The sequence below is a fragment of the Echiichthys vipera genome (assembly GCF_963691815.1).
Source record: "Echiichthys vipera genome assembly, chromosome: 6".
NCBI lineage: Eukaryota > Metazoa > Chordata > Actinopteri > Perciformes > Trachinidae > Echiichthys > Echiichthys vipera.
The window spans coordinates 11,252,486-11,271,416 of NC_139831.1; the positions used below are offsets into that span (position 1 = coordinate 11,252,486).

At 40.2% G+C, this 18,931-nt stretch overlaps 1 protein-coding gene across 1 annotated transcript in view; it reads left to right on the forward strand.

The window, feature by feature from the left end:
* The window catches only part of LOC310948715 (ecto-NOX disulfide-thiol exchanger 2-like), a gene marked incomplete at its 3' end in the record, with an annotated part of 123,526 nt that overhangs the window by 65,560 nt on the left and 39,035 nt on the right, over positions 1-18,931 (forward strand). The window contains exons 4-6 of the mRNA XM_083915933.1: positions 6,533-6,685; positions 13,994-14,200; positions 17,764-17,997. Of these exons, the coding sequence (XP_083772059.1) occupies positions 6,533-6,685; positions 13,994-14,200; positions 17,764-17,997 (594 nt within the window). The remainder of the gene's footprint in view (positions 1-6,532; positions 6,686-13,993; positions 14,201-17,763; positions 17,998-18,931) is intronic.

Below are 18,931 nucleotides of genomic sequence, written 5' to 3' on the forward strand. Positions count from 1 at the left end.
GCTGCTCTCTGTACATACACATGCTCTTTCAGGACTTGTAAGCACATGTTGTCGTTGTGTTTTTGTGTAGATTGATAGGTGTTGGAAAAAATGTGACTCTTGTTTTAGGTGAATGCTATAAAATGGACTTAATCATTGTGGTTACGATGACTAAGTGTGAATATTTACATCATGAAGGAGTGATCACAAACAAGTTTTTTAAATCCCATTACAATAGTGTTTTGATTTGAAGGCTTCAAAGGCTAACGCAGGTGGGAATGTCTTTACTTTTGCAGGTTTTTGGTGATTAATCAAAGTACTGGATAAATTTAACTTTTAACCTAATAATGTCTGTAAAGTTAAGGGATCTGTACAATATCCTGAGGGGAACATGAATGTATGTCAAGTCAGTTCACTGAAACCATAAATGTCAACCTCACAACCCCTGTAAAAAATGACAGGATTACCAAAGTCATTCGGTTTCATCCTCTGAGGACTGTGAATGCCTGCATCAAATTCCATGTCAATCCCTAAAGTAGTTGTGGAGCTGTGGACGGTGGTCCGCAAGGCGCAGTGTATCTGGAGTAATTAGGATCCATTTGTAGCACAACTAGCCCCAACTTCTGCCTGTCTGCATCCAAAGGTAACGTTAGTCAGTGCGTTTACATGCAGTTTAAAACCCTGATTATAATCGGGTTAAGGGCATACCCCGTTTCTTAAACCCCATGTAAACGCCGTAAAATCTGGGTTCTCATACCCCGGTTAACAGACCTAGTAATATCCTTCAGTACCCACATTATTTGCGCATGTAAAGAGCGTGCTCAGTCTGTATGAGAAGGTGCTCCGCTGTCTGACCATTGTGTGATGGAGAGGGTGCTGATTATTGTCTATGATGGATAACAGTTTGTTCAGTGTTCTCCTCTCCACCGTGGACTCAAAATACTCCAGCCTGAGACCAAGCACAGAGCCAGCCTTCTTGATGATATTATCAAGTTTGTTGGTTTCGCTGGCTCTGATGCTGCTGGCCCAACACAGCAAAGAAAATGGCGCTGGCAACAACCGGCTGGTAGAAGATCTCCAACATCTTGCTTGGGGAACTTAAATAATCCGATCATTCCCTAAACCAGGGTAAGGCTATTTTGGGGTTACTGATGTACTGCATGTAAACGCACTGTATGTGGCTGTTGCCACCTTGTAAAACATCCATCTGTGTGATCCGATCACAGGTGGAAAGCTCTGTCTGTCTGTTCACTACTGGCTGCGGCATGCCTATCCACATGCGTCTTCAGTGACCACTTGTGATCTGATTCCACTTCCCCTCTCTGTATTTAAATCAACACTTACATAATTTCTGTTTACAGGTAGCTAACCTATATATTTGAATGAAAAATTGTTTTTGTTAATGTTGTGTTGCGTGTGAATTTCAATTCTTGCTCTTATTTCACACAAATCATTATTACAGAAACATGAGATGACTCATGGAAAAAGAGATTTCCTACTTCCGACTTTTCTTTCTCACAAAAGGCGTGTTTGTGTGTAATGTGTTTTGAATTTCGGTTGTATTTTATGAACATATAAATAGTTTTCCATCATGTGAAGATACTGCAGCCCTATTTCCTGATTTTGCTGTGTCACAATAAAACCATTTGAATAACAAAACAATGGGGGTCTTTAATTGTGAAGAATTTTTAGGAAATAAATGTGTTTATTTATACTCCGACTTGTCAATAGCAATGGCTGATACTGCAAGAGAACATGAATATCTGTAGCAATATATCCAATGCATCCTCAGAGTGTTTTCACCTGTCGTTAGAGCTGTCCACTGTCGATCACTCAGTACATATGTAGTTACCAAATGAAAACAGGGTCTATGAAAGCTGCGTTAAGTGTCGCTCCACATATAGTCGACACAATCCGGAAATGCCCAAACACTTGTGTCTGGCGGCCAGATTTCTGAGCGAGTCTTGTTTATAATTATCATATTGACACATAAAAAGCAAAGCAAAGCATAACAAATGTTAATACAGACACTCAAGTGCTTCATCTGAGGGGGGTCTGTCATGCTCCTAATCAGATTACTTCTTACTCTAAATACAAACTTAATTTGCCCCTAAACAGAATTTAAGTTGTAAACGCAACAAATAATCAAAATGTTCTGCTGTATTTTTGCTTGTGTAGTGGAATATCAACTTGGAGTCTGATGGGATTGCCACGGAACAAAACAGATAAACAAAGTTAGAATACAGAAATGTGCAGGTGTAGAAGGAAGCCCATACACACAGAGTTACTCAGCCCTGAGCAGTCAGATCATGTCTGTTGAAAGTAGTGAGCTGACCTGAGATCAGAGTGCTCAAAGCAGGTGAAGCTGGGATGTAACCCTGTAGATGACCTTTTTTCTGATCTCTATGTTTTTTTTTTGGATCAGACAGTGCCTTATTTAGTCCTTTGTACAGAAAGCACGAAAAGTACAGAGAACCAGTTCGACGACAGAGACAGGATCACATTTTGACATAAAATTACATTGATGATAATTTGTATTTGTATTAATAAAACACAGTCTCACACTCAGTTTTTAAAACATGCTCATATCTCACATTTTCAGACAACTGGTCATACACTCAGGATGTAAACCATGTCCTCTGTGAACGTGTATGACTGCTGTATGTTTGAGGAGGTGGTCGGAGGGGCTGTAGGCGCTGATTAGCAGCCACGCTTCCGTCAGTTTGCCCCAGGGCAGCTGTGACTACTATCGTAGTTAACCACCACCATGTATGTCTGTGTGACTGAATGGAACCTGGACTAAAGCGCCTTGAGTACAGAGAAAGGCGCTATATAAATCAAATCCAAAAAAAAAAAAATACCCTACCAGTATGAAATGCCAGTGATTATGAAAAGTCATGCATGCACAGAGTAACAATAGTGTCCACGTCCATGCTTCTCCCACTTGGTTTCAACATTTTTGTGACTGAAGGTGCCTTTGAGTTATGAATTAATTGCTTTTCTTGAACTCTTCTTCTATTGCTCAATACAATTCAATTATATTTGTTTTGTCAAATTCCAACAAAAGTTATCTCAGGACACTTTCCATATAGAGTGGGTCTAGACCACACTCTATGATTTATGTATGATTAACAAAGAACTAACAATTCCCCCATGAGCAAACAGCAACACTTAACAGCAACAGTGGCAACAAAAAAAAGCTTTTAACAGGCAGGCAGACCCTAGGGGCTATGGTTGACTGCCATCTGTCATTAAACGGGGGAAGTGATAGAGAGAGACAGACAGAGAGAGAGACCCAGAGATGCCCAAAAACCACAACATTAACAACTACGATAATACTGGTAATATAATTATGACTTATAATATGTATGGCAGTAGACAGTATCAACCGTTGATATGGTAGGATGAATGCTGTGTCTTCGTCTTAAGTGCTAATCCCCAGCATTACCAAACTGCAATGGTCAACGGTATCAGATTGATAATGTAACATTGACTCCTTGTCATGGTGGTCAGATCTGACTATGTTTTTTTTCAGGAGCAGATTGGGAGTGGAAAAAAAAGAGACCATGCGATAGAAATCTATTTGGCTTTACAAAACATGAAATAATATAGGGGAAAAGAAAAAGGAATAGAGAAGGGAATGGGGAAATATGGGGAGACAGAGAAGTGCGGTGTACTGAATCACCTTTCTTCAGCATTGTGTCTGCTTGCTCCTCTGATGCTCTCAGTTCCTGTGTCGAATGTTACGGAAGTTAGCTAAACTCATGAAGCAGATACTGGCACAGCTTCCCCTGTTGCCATCCAGTCTGTTTTCCATGTCAGCTGACAGAGATGTCAGCAGCCATGCATGCATTTTTATCTCTGTGACTGGGAAAATCTGTTATTTTCACATCAGATGATAGAAGGACCTAAAAACATGAGATCTAAAGCATCAGAGAGTTTTTTGGTAACTGAAGCGCATTTATAAAGGGTATCCTCCACTTCAATTCATGAAATCTTCTTTTACAGTCTGATGGTGTGCGATTGAAGACACCAACAGCACTGTGACAGACTGTGATATGAAATCCCGAATACGGTTCCTCTCGTCATCTTTAAATTGCTAGCCTGACGTTTTGAGTAATGCTTCTGCAACTGGTTGGTCAGAGCCTGTAGCTCCTGGTCCTTTCCTCTCTGCTGTTTTCCTCCCTACTGTGCTCCTCTTGGCACAAAGGTAACATTTATACTTCACTGTAATAACATATGCAAAATGTGCAATATATTTTATGAATTAGACCTTGAGACATGTAGTAATATCAGCAGCTGCAGTCCATTCTTTGTGAATTTGCCCTTCTGACTCTTAAATATGAGGCAGCTGCCAAACAAAATACAGACAGACAGAATGACGAGCAGACAGTCAGTAACCCAACATGGATATTGGGAAAGTGATACATTGCAGAACAGGTTTGCTATACAGCAGCCAGTGATTGTTTTTCTATCTCAACAAATACTGATATCAATTAGCGACATCTGCGACCACTCGGACAGATACAGAGATACAACTTGAATGGTTTTAACAGTATACCCTGGTATGCCGTGGTAACAATTGGATCAGCTTTTATGGCTCTGTTTCTCTTTTACTGCTTCACCCTTACCTCTCCCTCCGTGTTATCCATCTTCTTCTCCTCCACATCACCACAAGTCATTCATCGCTCTACCGTCCACGCAGTGTAATCATTATTACCTGCCTCCTCACCCTCTGTCACCTGGCTAAAGACGGATGTCGGGGTCATCAACAGGAGACACAGCTCTTCTGTCTCACAGCTCTTCACAGGGCCGGAGTGAGACTCATTTTCAGCCCAGGACTTTGATGCCTCAGACCAGCCCCCCTTAGTTCACATCCTTTTATTCTGGATATATACTGTAATTATAGCTTCACTATGTAATTCCGCTATAGTGCACTGTTCGCTACAACCTTTTTATTTACAGTGAATTTTTCTAGAATATCATCCAATTCTGTGCAAATGAGTGTAGCTTTCACCTGACAGACCGGTGTAAACAAATCCTCATTTTACAGTGTAACATTTGCATTGTTCACTGCACGTTAAATTAAATTATCAAGCAACTAAAAGTAACATAACACATGAATATTGTATATCCACAAATAAGTCATATAGTGTGGTCTTGACCTACTCTATATGTAAAGTGTCTTGAGATAATATTTGTTTTGATTTGGCACTATAAATACAATTGTATTGAATTAAATATTGTCAATAAATAATGAAGTGCTGCTCAGTTAGCAAATGCAGCTGTTTGTGATAGAATAGAATATAACTTAGCAATCGTTAATAACACTGAATGTTACTGTCTTTGACTTTCTTTATCGTTTAGCTCTATACATAAACCTGAGTATTACAATACTCGAATACTTGGGCAAGCTTTACAGACCCGTCTGTTTGCACATGGTGGCTGCCAGCTTGATGGACTCTCTCTGAGCTAAAAACAGCACATAGACTTATAAATGTCGATACATGTATTATGCTAACTAACATGTATCACAGAGGGTTGATAAGACAAGCAAGATCGTGCTACACAGTTTCCAGCAACCACCTAGGCCAACGGGAATCTTCCTGTTTCTCCTGATTAGCCACTTGGCTCGCCTGGCTCTTCATCTTTATAGTGTTTCAATCATCATGTCACTGATAACTTTTTCCATCCCTCCCACTACTCTGCTTCATATTCAAATTAGATTTATCTTTTTCTGTTTCCTCCAGAAATAACAACTTTCATGGCAGGCCTATTGAGCTATCATTGCATCATTTTGTTGTGGTTTCATTCCAGTTTAGTCTCAGTCAAGTTTTTGTAACTCATGGGAATGAGACTTGGCATGCACAGCATTGCATGCACACACACAGATGCACACAATGACATCCTTTCTCTGGCGCTGTCTGCTGCAGGTGCAGTGGAGACTCATGGGAGAGGACAATGTATTTCCATATCAAAAATGGGAATGCGTGCAAGAGTATGAATGTGTGTTTGTGAGTGCCCAGGTGCAGTCTAAATCAGTATCTGTAAATATATAGCATCTGGGTTTTTTTCTGAAATTAGTTTCTAATGTTACAGGTCATCATTCAAAGACTAAGGAGGAGGAGAGAGGGATTGCAAAATTCAAGAAAGGAAAACAGACACCAGCAGGGGAGGGAGAGGGGGGAGAGGGAGAGAGAGGGAGACAAAAAGAAAGAGAGAAAGTAAAAATAGTTCAGATATTCATGTGTTTCGTCAGATGATTTATTCATGGGTGGCTGATCTATTTAGTTATTTATTCACTGCTTGTGTGTCACCACTGTTGACAGAATTGTAGCTCTGTGTTCATGGAGGAAGTACACAATGTGAAAATGGAACATGAAACAGCCAGCATGTGCTCAAATGTTGTCACAGTAAAGGTTAGCTGGGACTGAATAGCAGTTAAGAGACAAAAGCTAATTTCTTAATGTGTGTGCACTGTGTCACTGCTTCCCCAGCAGCTGCTGTTTTTACTTGCTATGTATTCTCATCCATGTCTGTCTCCTGACTCTAGATTTTGACCCCAGTCTCAGGCTGATGACTGGCATTACCCCCATAAATCCCATGATGCCATGTTTGGGTCTGGCGCCCCCGCCCCTCTCCCAGGATTCAGTTGTCAAGGAGATCATCCACTGCAAGAGCTGCACACTGTTTCCTCCTAACCCCAGTAAGTCCTATAGTAACTCATCACTGCTGTTGTAACAGATACAAACATTGCAAAAGCACTGGAGCATGTTTAATTTTTCAATACAGTAGTGTGCATTATCTATGACTGATCTCAAACTCTGGCTCTAGATAGACACCTATGCACCACCTATGAAAAAGTGAGTATTTTTCCTTGATGTCACCTTTAATACCTCTTAGTTCCTCTATCTAGCAGAGCGTAGCTGATTTGCATATACATTTTATCAGGAAGGAATGGAGGGGGTCTAAAGGTGTGTGTTTGCATGCAGGCGTGTACTCGTGTGATGTCTGTGAATGTATAATTGCAGGAGTGACCTCTGTGAACACAGAACAGAGTGCTGCTGTTTTCAATATGGCAGGCCGAAGAGGTGATGGACTCTGTCCTCCTCCGTCGCTCAACTCACCCTTATCGCTGTATTTCTTCTTAATCTCTCTTCACCTGCTCTACAGTACCATATGTGCTCCCTCTCGCTCTTTTCTTTCTATATCACATACTGCATCTCCTCTCTCCTCCCAACTCACGTTTAAGGGGTCAAATCTACTTAATTACCTGATGACCCCAGATTCTTCCACATACTACTTCCAGTTCAGAAGGTTTCTGTTAGGCTATAGCTGTTACATATGTATGTACAACCATGCTCTTTTTTTGCCCGGACAAACACATATATGGACATTTTTTCAATGACAGGCACAAAATAGGGGATGAAATAAAGGGTGAAATGGCAATGCTCTCATAATTAAACTGTTAAATTGTCATTATTTATCATACTGTAGCTACAGTAATGTCCCCTGTGGGCCATTATAGATGACTCATGATAATTGGGTTATGTCCTCCGTGCTCTATGATCTTTCTATATCCACATCTACAGTGCATTATGAGACTACAAATAGTACTGACATTATTATTAAACACAAAGACATGACACAGTAATGTTAAACATCAAACTGTCAACAGCAAACACATGTATAGCAATGAAATCACATGCAAACATTAAGGAATTCTTATAAGTCTATGTTTATATGGCCTAGGAGACCAGAAGAATATGTTGGCAACATGTGTTGACCGCATGAAATAGCAGGTCATCAAAAGCGTAACAGCCAATATGATATAAAACAGAGGAGTGCAATAGGGACTGAACACCTTTCCAACACTACAGTGGTGGTTCTGGGATGGCTCTCACAGGGGCCATTGCCTCTGTGACAACGAGTCCAGTCCCCCTTATAGCCTTTCATAAAATGCCACTGGGATTTATCCCAAGATGCAGTACAAATGTATTAGTTCTTATCTCAATAGCAAAATACCTAAATGAGAGTATATGACAATATATGCTGTGAGATGATTTCTTTATACCATTTATACTGAGGTTATGTTGCTTTCAATATCTCTGGTGTATTGGGCCATTGTGGGTAATGTTGCAAAGACTCAGGACTGCTTGATGACACTTTGGGCTTTATAGTGTTTTTGCATCATTGTAATGGAGTCCCTTGATTTGCCAGGTGTCTAATTTACATCCCCATCTGGTTATATGGAAACTTAACATCACACAATATGATATTTTTCTTTTCCAAATTAGTACTTTTATGTATAAGTGGGAAATGTCCCAAATACTGTAAGGTTCTATTGTAAAATCACCAGGCAGTCATATAATCCTCATCCTCCCATGAGGTCAGTTTTCAATCAGACATAAGGGTCATACAGTAACCATGGGACTCTTCTTCTCATTTGGTTGAAATTACATCCTGACTAAAGTCAAACAGAACATATTGTAAAAGGAAAATAATCTCTGCTTTATAATCTTATAATTTATATATATATATATATATATATATATATATATATATATATATATATTGTTATATGACATTTTTTGATATTCACTAATGCAAATAAACTAAACTTAATGCTTTCACAATAAATGTTCAGTTATTTTATCAAGCTATATTATTATATTATGTGATATTGTTATCTTAAAAAATAAAAAACAACCTTCTGAAAACACAGCATTTCCTTCACACTTGCGTTCTGTAAATAATTAAACGTGATCCCAGTGTTCATTCCCTCTGGGAGGAACTTCCTCCGTTTCCGTTATAGATTACTGTCTTTCTTTTTCAAGGCAGCCTCGCACATCTACCTCAACTTAGATTATAAGTGAGAGCTCCATTCTACAACCAGTGTGGGAGTCTGCCCTTGATACCAAGTGCGTTTGAGTTCAGTGTTCACCCTTAGTATATCACTTTAATGCAGACGGAAAACTGTATCATACACAATAAATTTATATTTCCCTCGCACCTTTAGGCCTTTGCACGCTAACGATCAAAGATTAGCACATGGATAAAAAAGAAAAGCCATTAATTCATTCATTCAAGTTCATTCTAATCCTGAGGCTAAATTTGAAGTTGCACCGCTCAACTTCACAACACAAGAACCCGACATAAACACTCATTGTATGACCTAAGGTTACACTCTTTCCCAGTGTAAGCACATCTGTGTTTTTGATTCATTTGCAGGTACAGAATCACCCTGTCACGAAAAGATAGTTATTCCCAAGTTCAAGCCTTCACATCACCCTCTGAGGCATTTTATTTTGTGTATGAAAAAAAACAACTAAATAAATAGCCAAGAACCTAAAGAGAGATTTTAAAAAAGAATCCTAAACAGGGATTCATACTGTATGCAGCTCAGCGGCTACAGATTGCACGTACACTGCTAAGGTTAAGGACTCCGTCTCCTATGGGCCTCTCACACTCAAAATTTAAGCACTCCTGCTTCTTGTAAAGCACTTTGGATAAAAGCATCCACCCAATGGTGAGTTAAGATATAATGTGGGGCACTAAGCTGCTTGAAAGATATCTTTCTCTTTAACCCTTCCTCCCATCTTCTCTACAACAACATCTTGATAAATCTTTGAGATATTTTCGGCCACAGTTTCATTCTCACTCACCTTTTCTCTGTCTTACTCTATTCTACTCTATTCTTCCCTTTATGTCACCTTTAAGGCGAGAAGTGCGCCGTAGATGAGTGGGTCGAAAAGTTAGTCTTCAGGAGAAGCCAATTTACTCCCAACATGAAAGAAAAGTACTTTTGAAAGATGCTGCCTCCAACAATAGACCAAGAGGGTGTCAAAACCGTGCTTTGAAACCAATAAGAAGACATTCCTCAGTAGCAGACATTAAACATTAAAAGAGAAAGAAGGGAGTGCCATCTAAATAACAGCATTTCAGGGTAGGAATTTAAGGCAACAGTTATTTTTTTGTACAGATGGGAGGACATTCACCCAGAAGCAGAGCCGTTGAGGAGATTTCTTGGCTCACTGGTAGGTTTCCGCTTTAATTGAAGCCTCTGGGGTTTTTCTAAGGGGGTCACAGTGTGATAAAGCTTCACCACAGGGAACAACGCAGGGGGCCGCAAAAGATAGCCGACATGCGTCTTTTTTAAAATGTATTTTTTAAAAGGAGTAGCATGAGTCGTTTGAATATGAATATGAAGGGAACGAAACAATAGGGAGAAAACATGAACAGGAATGTTGCTCTGTGTTATTTCTCTGTGTTGTGTGATAAGTTAGAGGATGATTGTGAGTCAGTGCTCTATTTCCTAAGGTAATTGTTGTGTGTTATGTGTGTGTGTCCAGCGGGCAATAGCTTTGTGTGTGATGGGGATAGAGCAGGTTGCATATGGCAGCTATCACAGGAAGCAGGACCCACTTTTACCCCACCATGGACAGTGTATGCGGCTTCCTCATCAGTGACCTTAAACTGAACAGCACTGAAACTCAGTATCTCTCTCTATATTCATGCGTTATTCATAATTGCATCTTCATCTTTATGTTTCTCCTACATGTTGTGACTTAGATATTCATTACTACATTTGTTTTTGAAGCTTTCTTTATCTTTTCTTATATATCCTATAGCTGTGTGTGTGTGTGTGTGTGTGTGTGTGTGTGTGTGTGTGTGTGTGTGTGTGTGTGTGTGTGTGTGTGTGTGTGTGTGTGTGTGTGTGTGTGTGTGTGTGTGTGTGTGTGTGTGTGTGTGTGTGTGTGTGTGTGTGTGTGTGTGTGTGTGTGTGTGTGTGTGTGCGCGCGTGCCTGTGTGTGTGTGTGTGCGCGTGCGTGCGTGCGTGTGATTTACACATTTAGACGAGCCTGTGCTACAGCATATGTGAACAAACTTATAAAAAGCCTTTTGTGCTTAAGAAGGAGATGTGCAAAATGAAATGCCTCAAGTGATGTCGTTTGAGTAAGCATTGGTTGGAGCTGAAGATTGCAAGTTTGAAAATGAAAAAAAATCTGTGTGTGGAGTTCCCAAATTCCTTTAGCCCAAAACGACATCCTCACATTGCTTGTTGTGTCCAACCAACCATCCAAAACACAAAGATATACAATTAAAAAAAAAAAAAAAGCCAATCACATCGCAATCATTGAGTTAAAAGGACTTTTGGATGAATTGACGACTTATCAAATATTGACAATTTTTTAAATTTTGTTATTTGACTAATTTGAAATGATCGGACTGCTTACATAAACAATAGTTGATTTGTCTTAAGTAATGACTGTTAATCAATACAAGAATCATTGTGTTAGCAACACACACTGTCAGTGAGCACCTCTTCCAGTACCTCCAGTTTTTGTGTTCATACAGGGTTTGGACATTTTCTTCTTCTCTTAATACAGAAAACTGATTTTACTTTGTCTTCTGTAAGACTCCCATACACACCAACACAACACATATTCCTCTCTAGCCCCTTAATGCTGAAGACCTACATTTCATTCGCTGCTTCAGGGAATTACTTTGTGAGTGTCTTTAATGGTCATCAGTTCCACCGGCACTTTTTTCCTAGCACTTTTTCATCAATGTCAGGGTTGCCTGTCTGTAATTACCCTCAAGTAAAAGACCAAAGATGTCCTTCAGAACCCTTCTGTCTACGTGCCTACATTTCTAAAAAGTCCCCAATATGGATTTCATCCTCCTTTCAAAGCCAAACATTTGGTAATGCATTCACAGCTCTAGTGTGTTTGGGGGGAAAAAACGTTTGTTTCCAAAAGCAGGCTTTTATGAAGCAAGGATGTCAGCTTAATGTCAGATTGTTACCTTGTTGTCCTTTTATATTTTCCTCCTCGCTCATCATCCATACTCTGTCAGAAATTGTAATTTAATGCTGAATCGGGCAATGAAGCGCAGCATGTTTTAGCTGACTGCAAAGTAAAGGCAGGGAAACGATCACCTTGGTGCTGTCCTAAAGGGGTGTGTGTGTGTGTGTGTGTGTGTGTGTGTGTGTGTGTGTGTGTGTGTGTGTGTGTGTGTGTGTGTGTGTGTGTGTGTGTGTGTGTGTGTGTGTGTGTGTGTGTGTGTGTGTGTGTGTGTGTGTGTGTGTGTGTGTGTGTGTGTGTGTGTGTGTGTGTGTGTGTACGTTCGTTCGTTCTCTGGCTGTGAGTATGAGAGTTGCAGAGCAGCCGTGAGTATGTGCATGTTCCAGTTTTAATGCTATCATCATTGCCAAGGTCAGGGGACAAAGGCATTTGGGCCATGTGCCAGAGCAGGCTGTGACATGACGAGGACAAAGCCATAAAGTAGCTTTGATGGGTTTTACCATAACTTTGCTTCAGGCTCTCCAGCACTAAAGCTACACGACTGCATAACGGCTCCTCTTGGGCCCATAATTTAAAATTTCACATCCAACCTTTTGAGTACTGAATGAAAAGTAAGCTGTATTTTTTTATAATTTAGGAGATGATTGATGGAAAGTCATATGGTTTAGGCCAAAGCTTTATAGCCATGGGAAAGTGGTTTTTCAGCAGCACAAAGTGTCCATGAATGACTCTTACATTTCAGCTCTGCTTCAGGTACTTTTCACATAACCGCTGAATCCAAATGGTTCTGTGTGTCAGGCAGCAATGTCACTTTACTTTCATGATGGCTGCTGTAAGAACTGGAGGGTATTTTCAGTGTTATATTTTTTGATAGACAATATATTGGTCCAACTTATTTGAACATTTACACAAGGAACATTTTCTTCCAAGGTTGCTTTCACAGATGTAGCTCAGTTTCCTTAACCAGATATAACTGTATCATTGTAAACCTCTGCTGCCTAATTCTAAACCGTTATCAAAATCAATTGTCATGTTTGTTTGTTTTTTTACTTTCACCCAAATTTAACAGTTATTTTACTTATGTTTTTAGCTCACATACAACAAGTGCAGTATCTATTTCTTACTGAGAAATGCACGCAGTTGCCAGTTTATTAGTCACGCCTAACTAAAACTAATGCAGTGTAATACAACAACCATGCAATAAATTCTATTTTCAGGATGGTTATAATGTTTATCTTTGTTGAGATTGTTTTGAGGTGTTGATTTAACTTTGTGGTAAATATCAAGGTTGTAATTGGGCTGCTGTTGTATTATATCGTTTCATACTGGGAGGTTTTTCTAATATTCTGTCCATCACATTCATTTGAATGAGGACGTACTGAATATGCCAACCAGAGTGACACCAAACATGAGTTATGCTTTATACCATCTTTTCTAGGTTAGATAACAGTGCAAACATTAAAGCCCAGATGGTTTAGCATCAATCAATTTCCCAGCTTCCCTTGTGCAGGCTAAACCAGTCGCTCATTTTATCCATGGAAAGCCGGATCTTTCTGAGATTAGATCAGTCAACATTTATCTTTGTTCAGTCAGTAACATCCTTCATGCCTCAAACGATGGACACAAAGGGATCAACCTCTCTCCGGCCAGAAGGATTTGATTTTCATGCCATAAATGGCATGAAGTGATTATCTCTATCTTTAACATAAAAACAAATTCCAACATATTGTTACATATTATTGCTTAACATGCTTCCATCATGGTATGGTCAAATATGTCCCCTACTGGACATCTCATCATTACCCTGCAAGAGATAGACTTTCTTTCCTGAACCACTGACTGGCTTGTTATTGCAATGAGCAGGGATTTGGTTGTGTTCGTAATTGGCCTTCTTTCCGGGGCCGCCTTGACCTGCTATTATCTAGGAATATAGACAGGCAAGGTGTTTACGTCAAGTTTGATATTAAAGACTCAGCACTGGCTGGTTGCAGGTGATTAGAGAGCCTGCTGGGTTTATAGTTTGTGCAGATTTTGAGTCCACACAAGTAAAGTGTGTGTAAAGCCAAAATCAAAATATCCGAGGTAATCACAATTGTATCCCCACACTGTTGCATGTGCAAGACACTAAAGTACAACTTCTACAATAGAAGTTTTACCTTCAATTGAAATAATGTTGTCTCTTTTCTTTCCTTCTCCATGTTTGACAGACCTTCCGCTTCCGGCCACACGAGAACGCCCTCCAGGGTGTAAGACGGTATTTGTTGGCGGTCTGCCAGAGAACGCCACTGAGCAGCTCATCATGGAGGTCTTTGGACAGTGTGGGGATATTGCTGCCATCAGAAAGAGCAAGAAAAACTTCTGCCATATACGATTTGCTGAGGAGTTCACTGTGGATAAGGCTTTCTCCCTCTCTGGTACTGTATGGTATATTCAATCTAAAAGCAGTGCAAAAAATTATACCATCCTGTATGGTATTTCATTGTCTTTTTATTAGGAGGAACATTTTATGTCTCGTTAGACATCCGTCACACATATACTGTAGTTTGATGTTTTTATTCAAAATCTTCACTGAAACCCCAACCAACCTCCAACTTTTATGTCCTTTTTATGTGTTGGTTTACATTGGGACTAAAGGTCACAGGAAAACAGCTTTCTCTCTAACCCTCCTGGATGATATTGAATCTGTAGAGAGCGCTTGTATTATCAGTCCACTGCTATCAGAGCCCTGGCACTCCTTCACCTCAGGTGAAGGAAGAATGATGAGCTGTTAACCTTTACTCTGATGGAAATAAAAGGGCTGGTATCCATCATTCAGCCCTACAATTCTCCAGTATCACACATTCACTTGCAGCCATTTGACAGATAGATAAATAGATTGGGGGATGGATGGAAAGTTTGCTGCTCTTCATATAAATTGTTTGAAAGTGGAAAAACTTTGAGTATGTAGTTGAAGGAACAAGAGAGTTGAAGTCAGGGTAGAGTGTGCAGGATCTGGTCAAGAGGCTGATTTCTAGGGCTGTCCCCGACCAATGATTTTCTTGGTTGACCAGTGGTCGTCATTAGAGTGATTACTCGACTAATCTATGCATATATACACCCCATATATACGCTTGCTATAAGTCTGCCGCCTGTTAATGACACCGGCAAATTATTTCCGATTCTAATTCTGAATGTGTAAGAAAAAATCAGCAAGGAGACTGTCGAACCATGGGTCGGAACATGGGCAGGTAGCTAGGCAAACGTTACTTACATTATTAGGTGGTAGGTCATGTTTGTGGTGGACGAGTGATAGATGGGCAAAGTTTTTCTTGCAAAGTTTGCATGTGACCTTCTTGGGGGTTTTCCTTGTTCTTTTCAAAGTGATCCCATATTTTAGACGTCTTTCCCGATATGATTTGCTATTAATTATTAACTGTGTAACCACAATGTCGAAGGTACCTGCCGTCTTAAAAAAAAACACTGACAGTGAATAAGTGTCACATTTTCCTGTATCTGGCCCTTCAAATTAAAAGCCCTCCAGCCTTTTAAGCCAGCATCCAGTTACATAGATTTTCACCTAATTTTGACAAGACAGGGCACCAAATGTTTGTTTGTTTTCTGGGACCAATGGACTAATACAATTTTGGTGGGCTAAGTATTTTCTGGTCAACCAGTGCTTGTTTGACTATTTGGGGGCAGCCGTACTGATTACACTGCAGTGACGAACCAGTTCGAAATTGGGCTCACTCAAAGATTAAACTGCCTTTGTACTAGGGAGCTGGCATGGTAAACTCCATTTAATGTCCGATCCAACTAATTTGGCGTTTTCACACACAGCTCTGCCGGGTAATGTGTAAATAATTTCAGGTTTGCAGTCTTTGTGTAAAAGAGGCTTTAGACTCAGTACTCACCAAGGCCATTTTTCTTTATAACCATCTCTTTTTACTCCTGTATCTGTCTTTATATGTTCAATATTTGAGTCTTAATGGCTTAGGTTAAGCAGAATCTTTTTGTTCAAGCTGAAACTTGCATGGATACATCTTCACTGCAATTGCCAGATTTCTATAGCTTTTAAATTTGCTTTGCTTTCAGTCTGAACACACCTTTCTATTGAAAAATAACTTTTTCACTGCTACGAATGGAGGCCCTGACCATGTTTGAGTGTACAACCACATATGCATGCAGTCACAATAGTATACACTGGAGATCAAAATCAGAGAACAAATGAATGCCTTTGTTATTTAAAAAAAACATGCTAGCACAGCAATGGTATAGCCACAGTGGATATTCTATCAAAGTCTGAACGGTAAAAAATAACAATATTTTAGATAAATCATCTTTAAATAACTTGGTTTCTAATTTTGAGCTCCAGTGTATTTATAACATATCAGTTAATGTTTAACAATGTTGTACTAGATTTCCTAGTGGTTTTAGTTGATTCATTTCTCGATTATTCAGTAACTGACTGAGTTTGAGCTCTATGCTGCATGTCACCTGCTTTTATCAGTTAGTTTTAGGGTCAGGATTGTGTTTTGTGGGACTTATAGTGGAGAAAGGGAGTTCTGATTCAACAAAGTCACACAACACAAACAAGCTAACCGTTCGACGTTTTGCTGTTGCCCGTGGTGCCCCCATCCTACATTTCTTAGCTTTAATGCCTGTACTCCTTTGTGCTTCTGCAAACTGGGGCCTGCTGACCACCATCTCCTGTAGGTAACACACTGACTATGGATAAGTACCTCATACAACCACACAAAAATCTGAACTATCTCTTCGACTGAGGAAGCAGTCTCTCTGCTGGATGTGTTATACCAGCTTATGATTTATTTTTTTTATTATTATTTTATCTCCATCCAGCAGCTTCTCTCTATGTGGATTGCAGACCCTATATTCCCTCTTCTCAAAAAGCTCATTTAAAAGACCAGCCACTGCAATAATACTCTTTGCATTATTTAATATATGTGTGTGGGTGTGCGTGTGCGCATGCGTGTGCTTGTGTGCGTGTCACATCTACCTCTTCCCTACAGTAAGATTGGAGCTATAAGTCCATATATTAGCCAGATGACAGACCTGTGTAGCTTTCTCATAAATACTACTTTCCATAACACTCTGGCCTCTTTTCCCAAAACACACTCACACACAGACAGATACACACTACTACAGCAACCTCTGCACACTGAGGTCTCCCTTTATGAAATATTTAACCAAATCGAGAGCCTTAAGCAGGGAGAGTAGACTTGAGAAACATCCCAAAACTCACACATATCTATCTTCTGCTTGCACCGACATCCAAATTTATCTCTACTTTCCTCTGCTGAGAGCGTGTGTTCATCTGTGTTTGGAGGAAAGGCTTGCCCGGGGCTTTCTGGGCTTGTTTCCTTGTTTGTGAGTTCACACTGTACTGTAACCATCCCGTTCTCTCACAGATCCTTCAGACCAATCAATTAACAAAACAAGTGTCATTGCTCTTCACACCGACACACAGGTGGAATGAGCTTTGAGTGTCCGGTGGTAGGCTGTTAGGGCTATCAGTGTAATTACGAGTGTCTCACACTTGTATAGATACAGAATGAAAAGCTCAAGTGACTTGCTCAGCTTTTGTCCGTCTACCTATTGGTCTATACACCTGGAGTGTAGCTGCAACAACAGAACATATGGTGAGAACAAAGAGGATGTGTAGATCAGGTCGTTCCTTTCTATTTGAACAAGTTGATCAATTTATCCTTGTCAGATACTTGTGTGTATGTTCCTCTGTGAGTTTGAATAAAGCCATTTGTCTCCCTATCTGTGTGTATCTGCATATGTGTGCTGGTTATTCTGTCTGTGCTTATCTCTGTCTTTTTACTGTATATCTGAATCAGAGCAGTTCTTCATAGGTGATGATTCACCCTGTTGCCACTCTTATCCATGTCCTCTGTTTTCTCTCTATCTCTGCAGTCAATCTTTCCCCTAGACCTCTTCTTTTTCTTAATTTGTCTCATCTCATTCCTCTCTTCAGGTTACCGTATTCGTTTGGGCTCCAGCACAGACAAAAAAGATTCCGGCCGTCTTCACGTGGACTTCGCTCAGGCCAGAGACGACCTTTATGAGTGGGAGTGTCGGCAGCGCATGTTGGCCAGAGAGGAGAGGCACCGCCGCAAAATCAACGAGGATCATCTCCGGCCTCCCTCCCCTCCTCCCATTGTCCACTACTCTGAGCACGAATGCAGCCAGCTGGGAGAAAAGATCAAAGGTTGGTAGACAAACATGTCAATCGGTTAATCCACTTCAGTCTAGACTGCACTATACTAAATATACAGTTTACTGTATAAATAATATGTATAAAAACTATTATTTGATGGATTGCAATAAGATTTGGTCAGACCTCCGTGTTCCTCTCAGGATACATTGTTTAAAGTCTCTCTAACCCATGACAATAAGTACAAAATATATATGATAAATAAATTCTATGGGGGGAAAAGGCTTCTTTGGCACAGGTATGATGGTGGTGCGTGGCTATGAAGCATGATGTCCTCAAAATGTCCAGTTATTTTTTACGTGTAGTTGAATTTGGCTTTATTGATGCCACAGAACAGGTTGGCCCTCGCTGTTCACTGGCCAGCTGTGTCCCCAGTTATGATGAACAAGATAAACATTATACCCTATTAGCATATGAGCTTTATTATTGTGAGTATGTTAGCATGCTGTGCCTCACTATGGTCTCACAGAGCCACTGGAACAGCTGTAGGCTCTTAAGCCCAGCTCAGACCAAAGATTTGCATGAGACGAAACCTGGCGGTGAGGGTCGAGCGAGCAAGAGAGGGGGCGCCATAATCGAGAAATAAGCAGTCGGTCAGGGAAATAAAACAGTATTTTCATCATTTCATCACTGTAAGAAGGCTTCGGTAGCAAGTATCTCATTATATCTGTCCTCGTTTATATTTTATAATGCTACATATTATATACAGCTACGAAAAAAAAGGAAAAATGGACTATGAAGGGATGCAGTTTATTTAGAGCCGGCAGTGATCTGTCATCTAACTACACGGTTCCTTGGTGCCAGACTCAAGACATCACATTCTTTGATAGCAAGGAGTTGGCCTAAAATGTGAAAGGTGTGGTTGAGTATAGTTATAGTCTTCTGAGTACATGTAAGAAGAGGATGGGCTGAAGGGGCCTCTGGGATG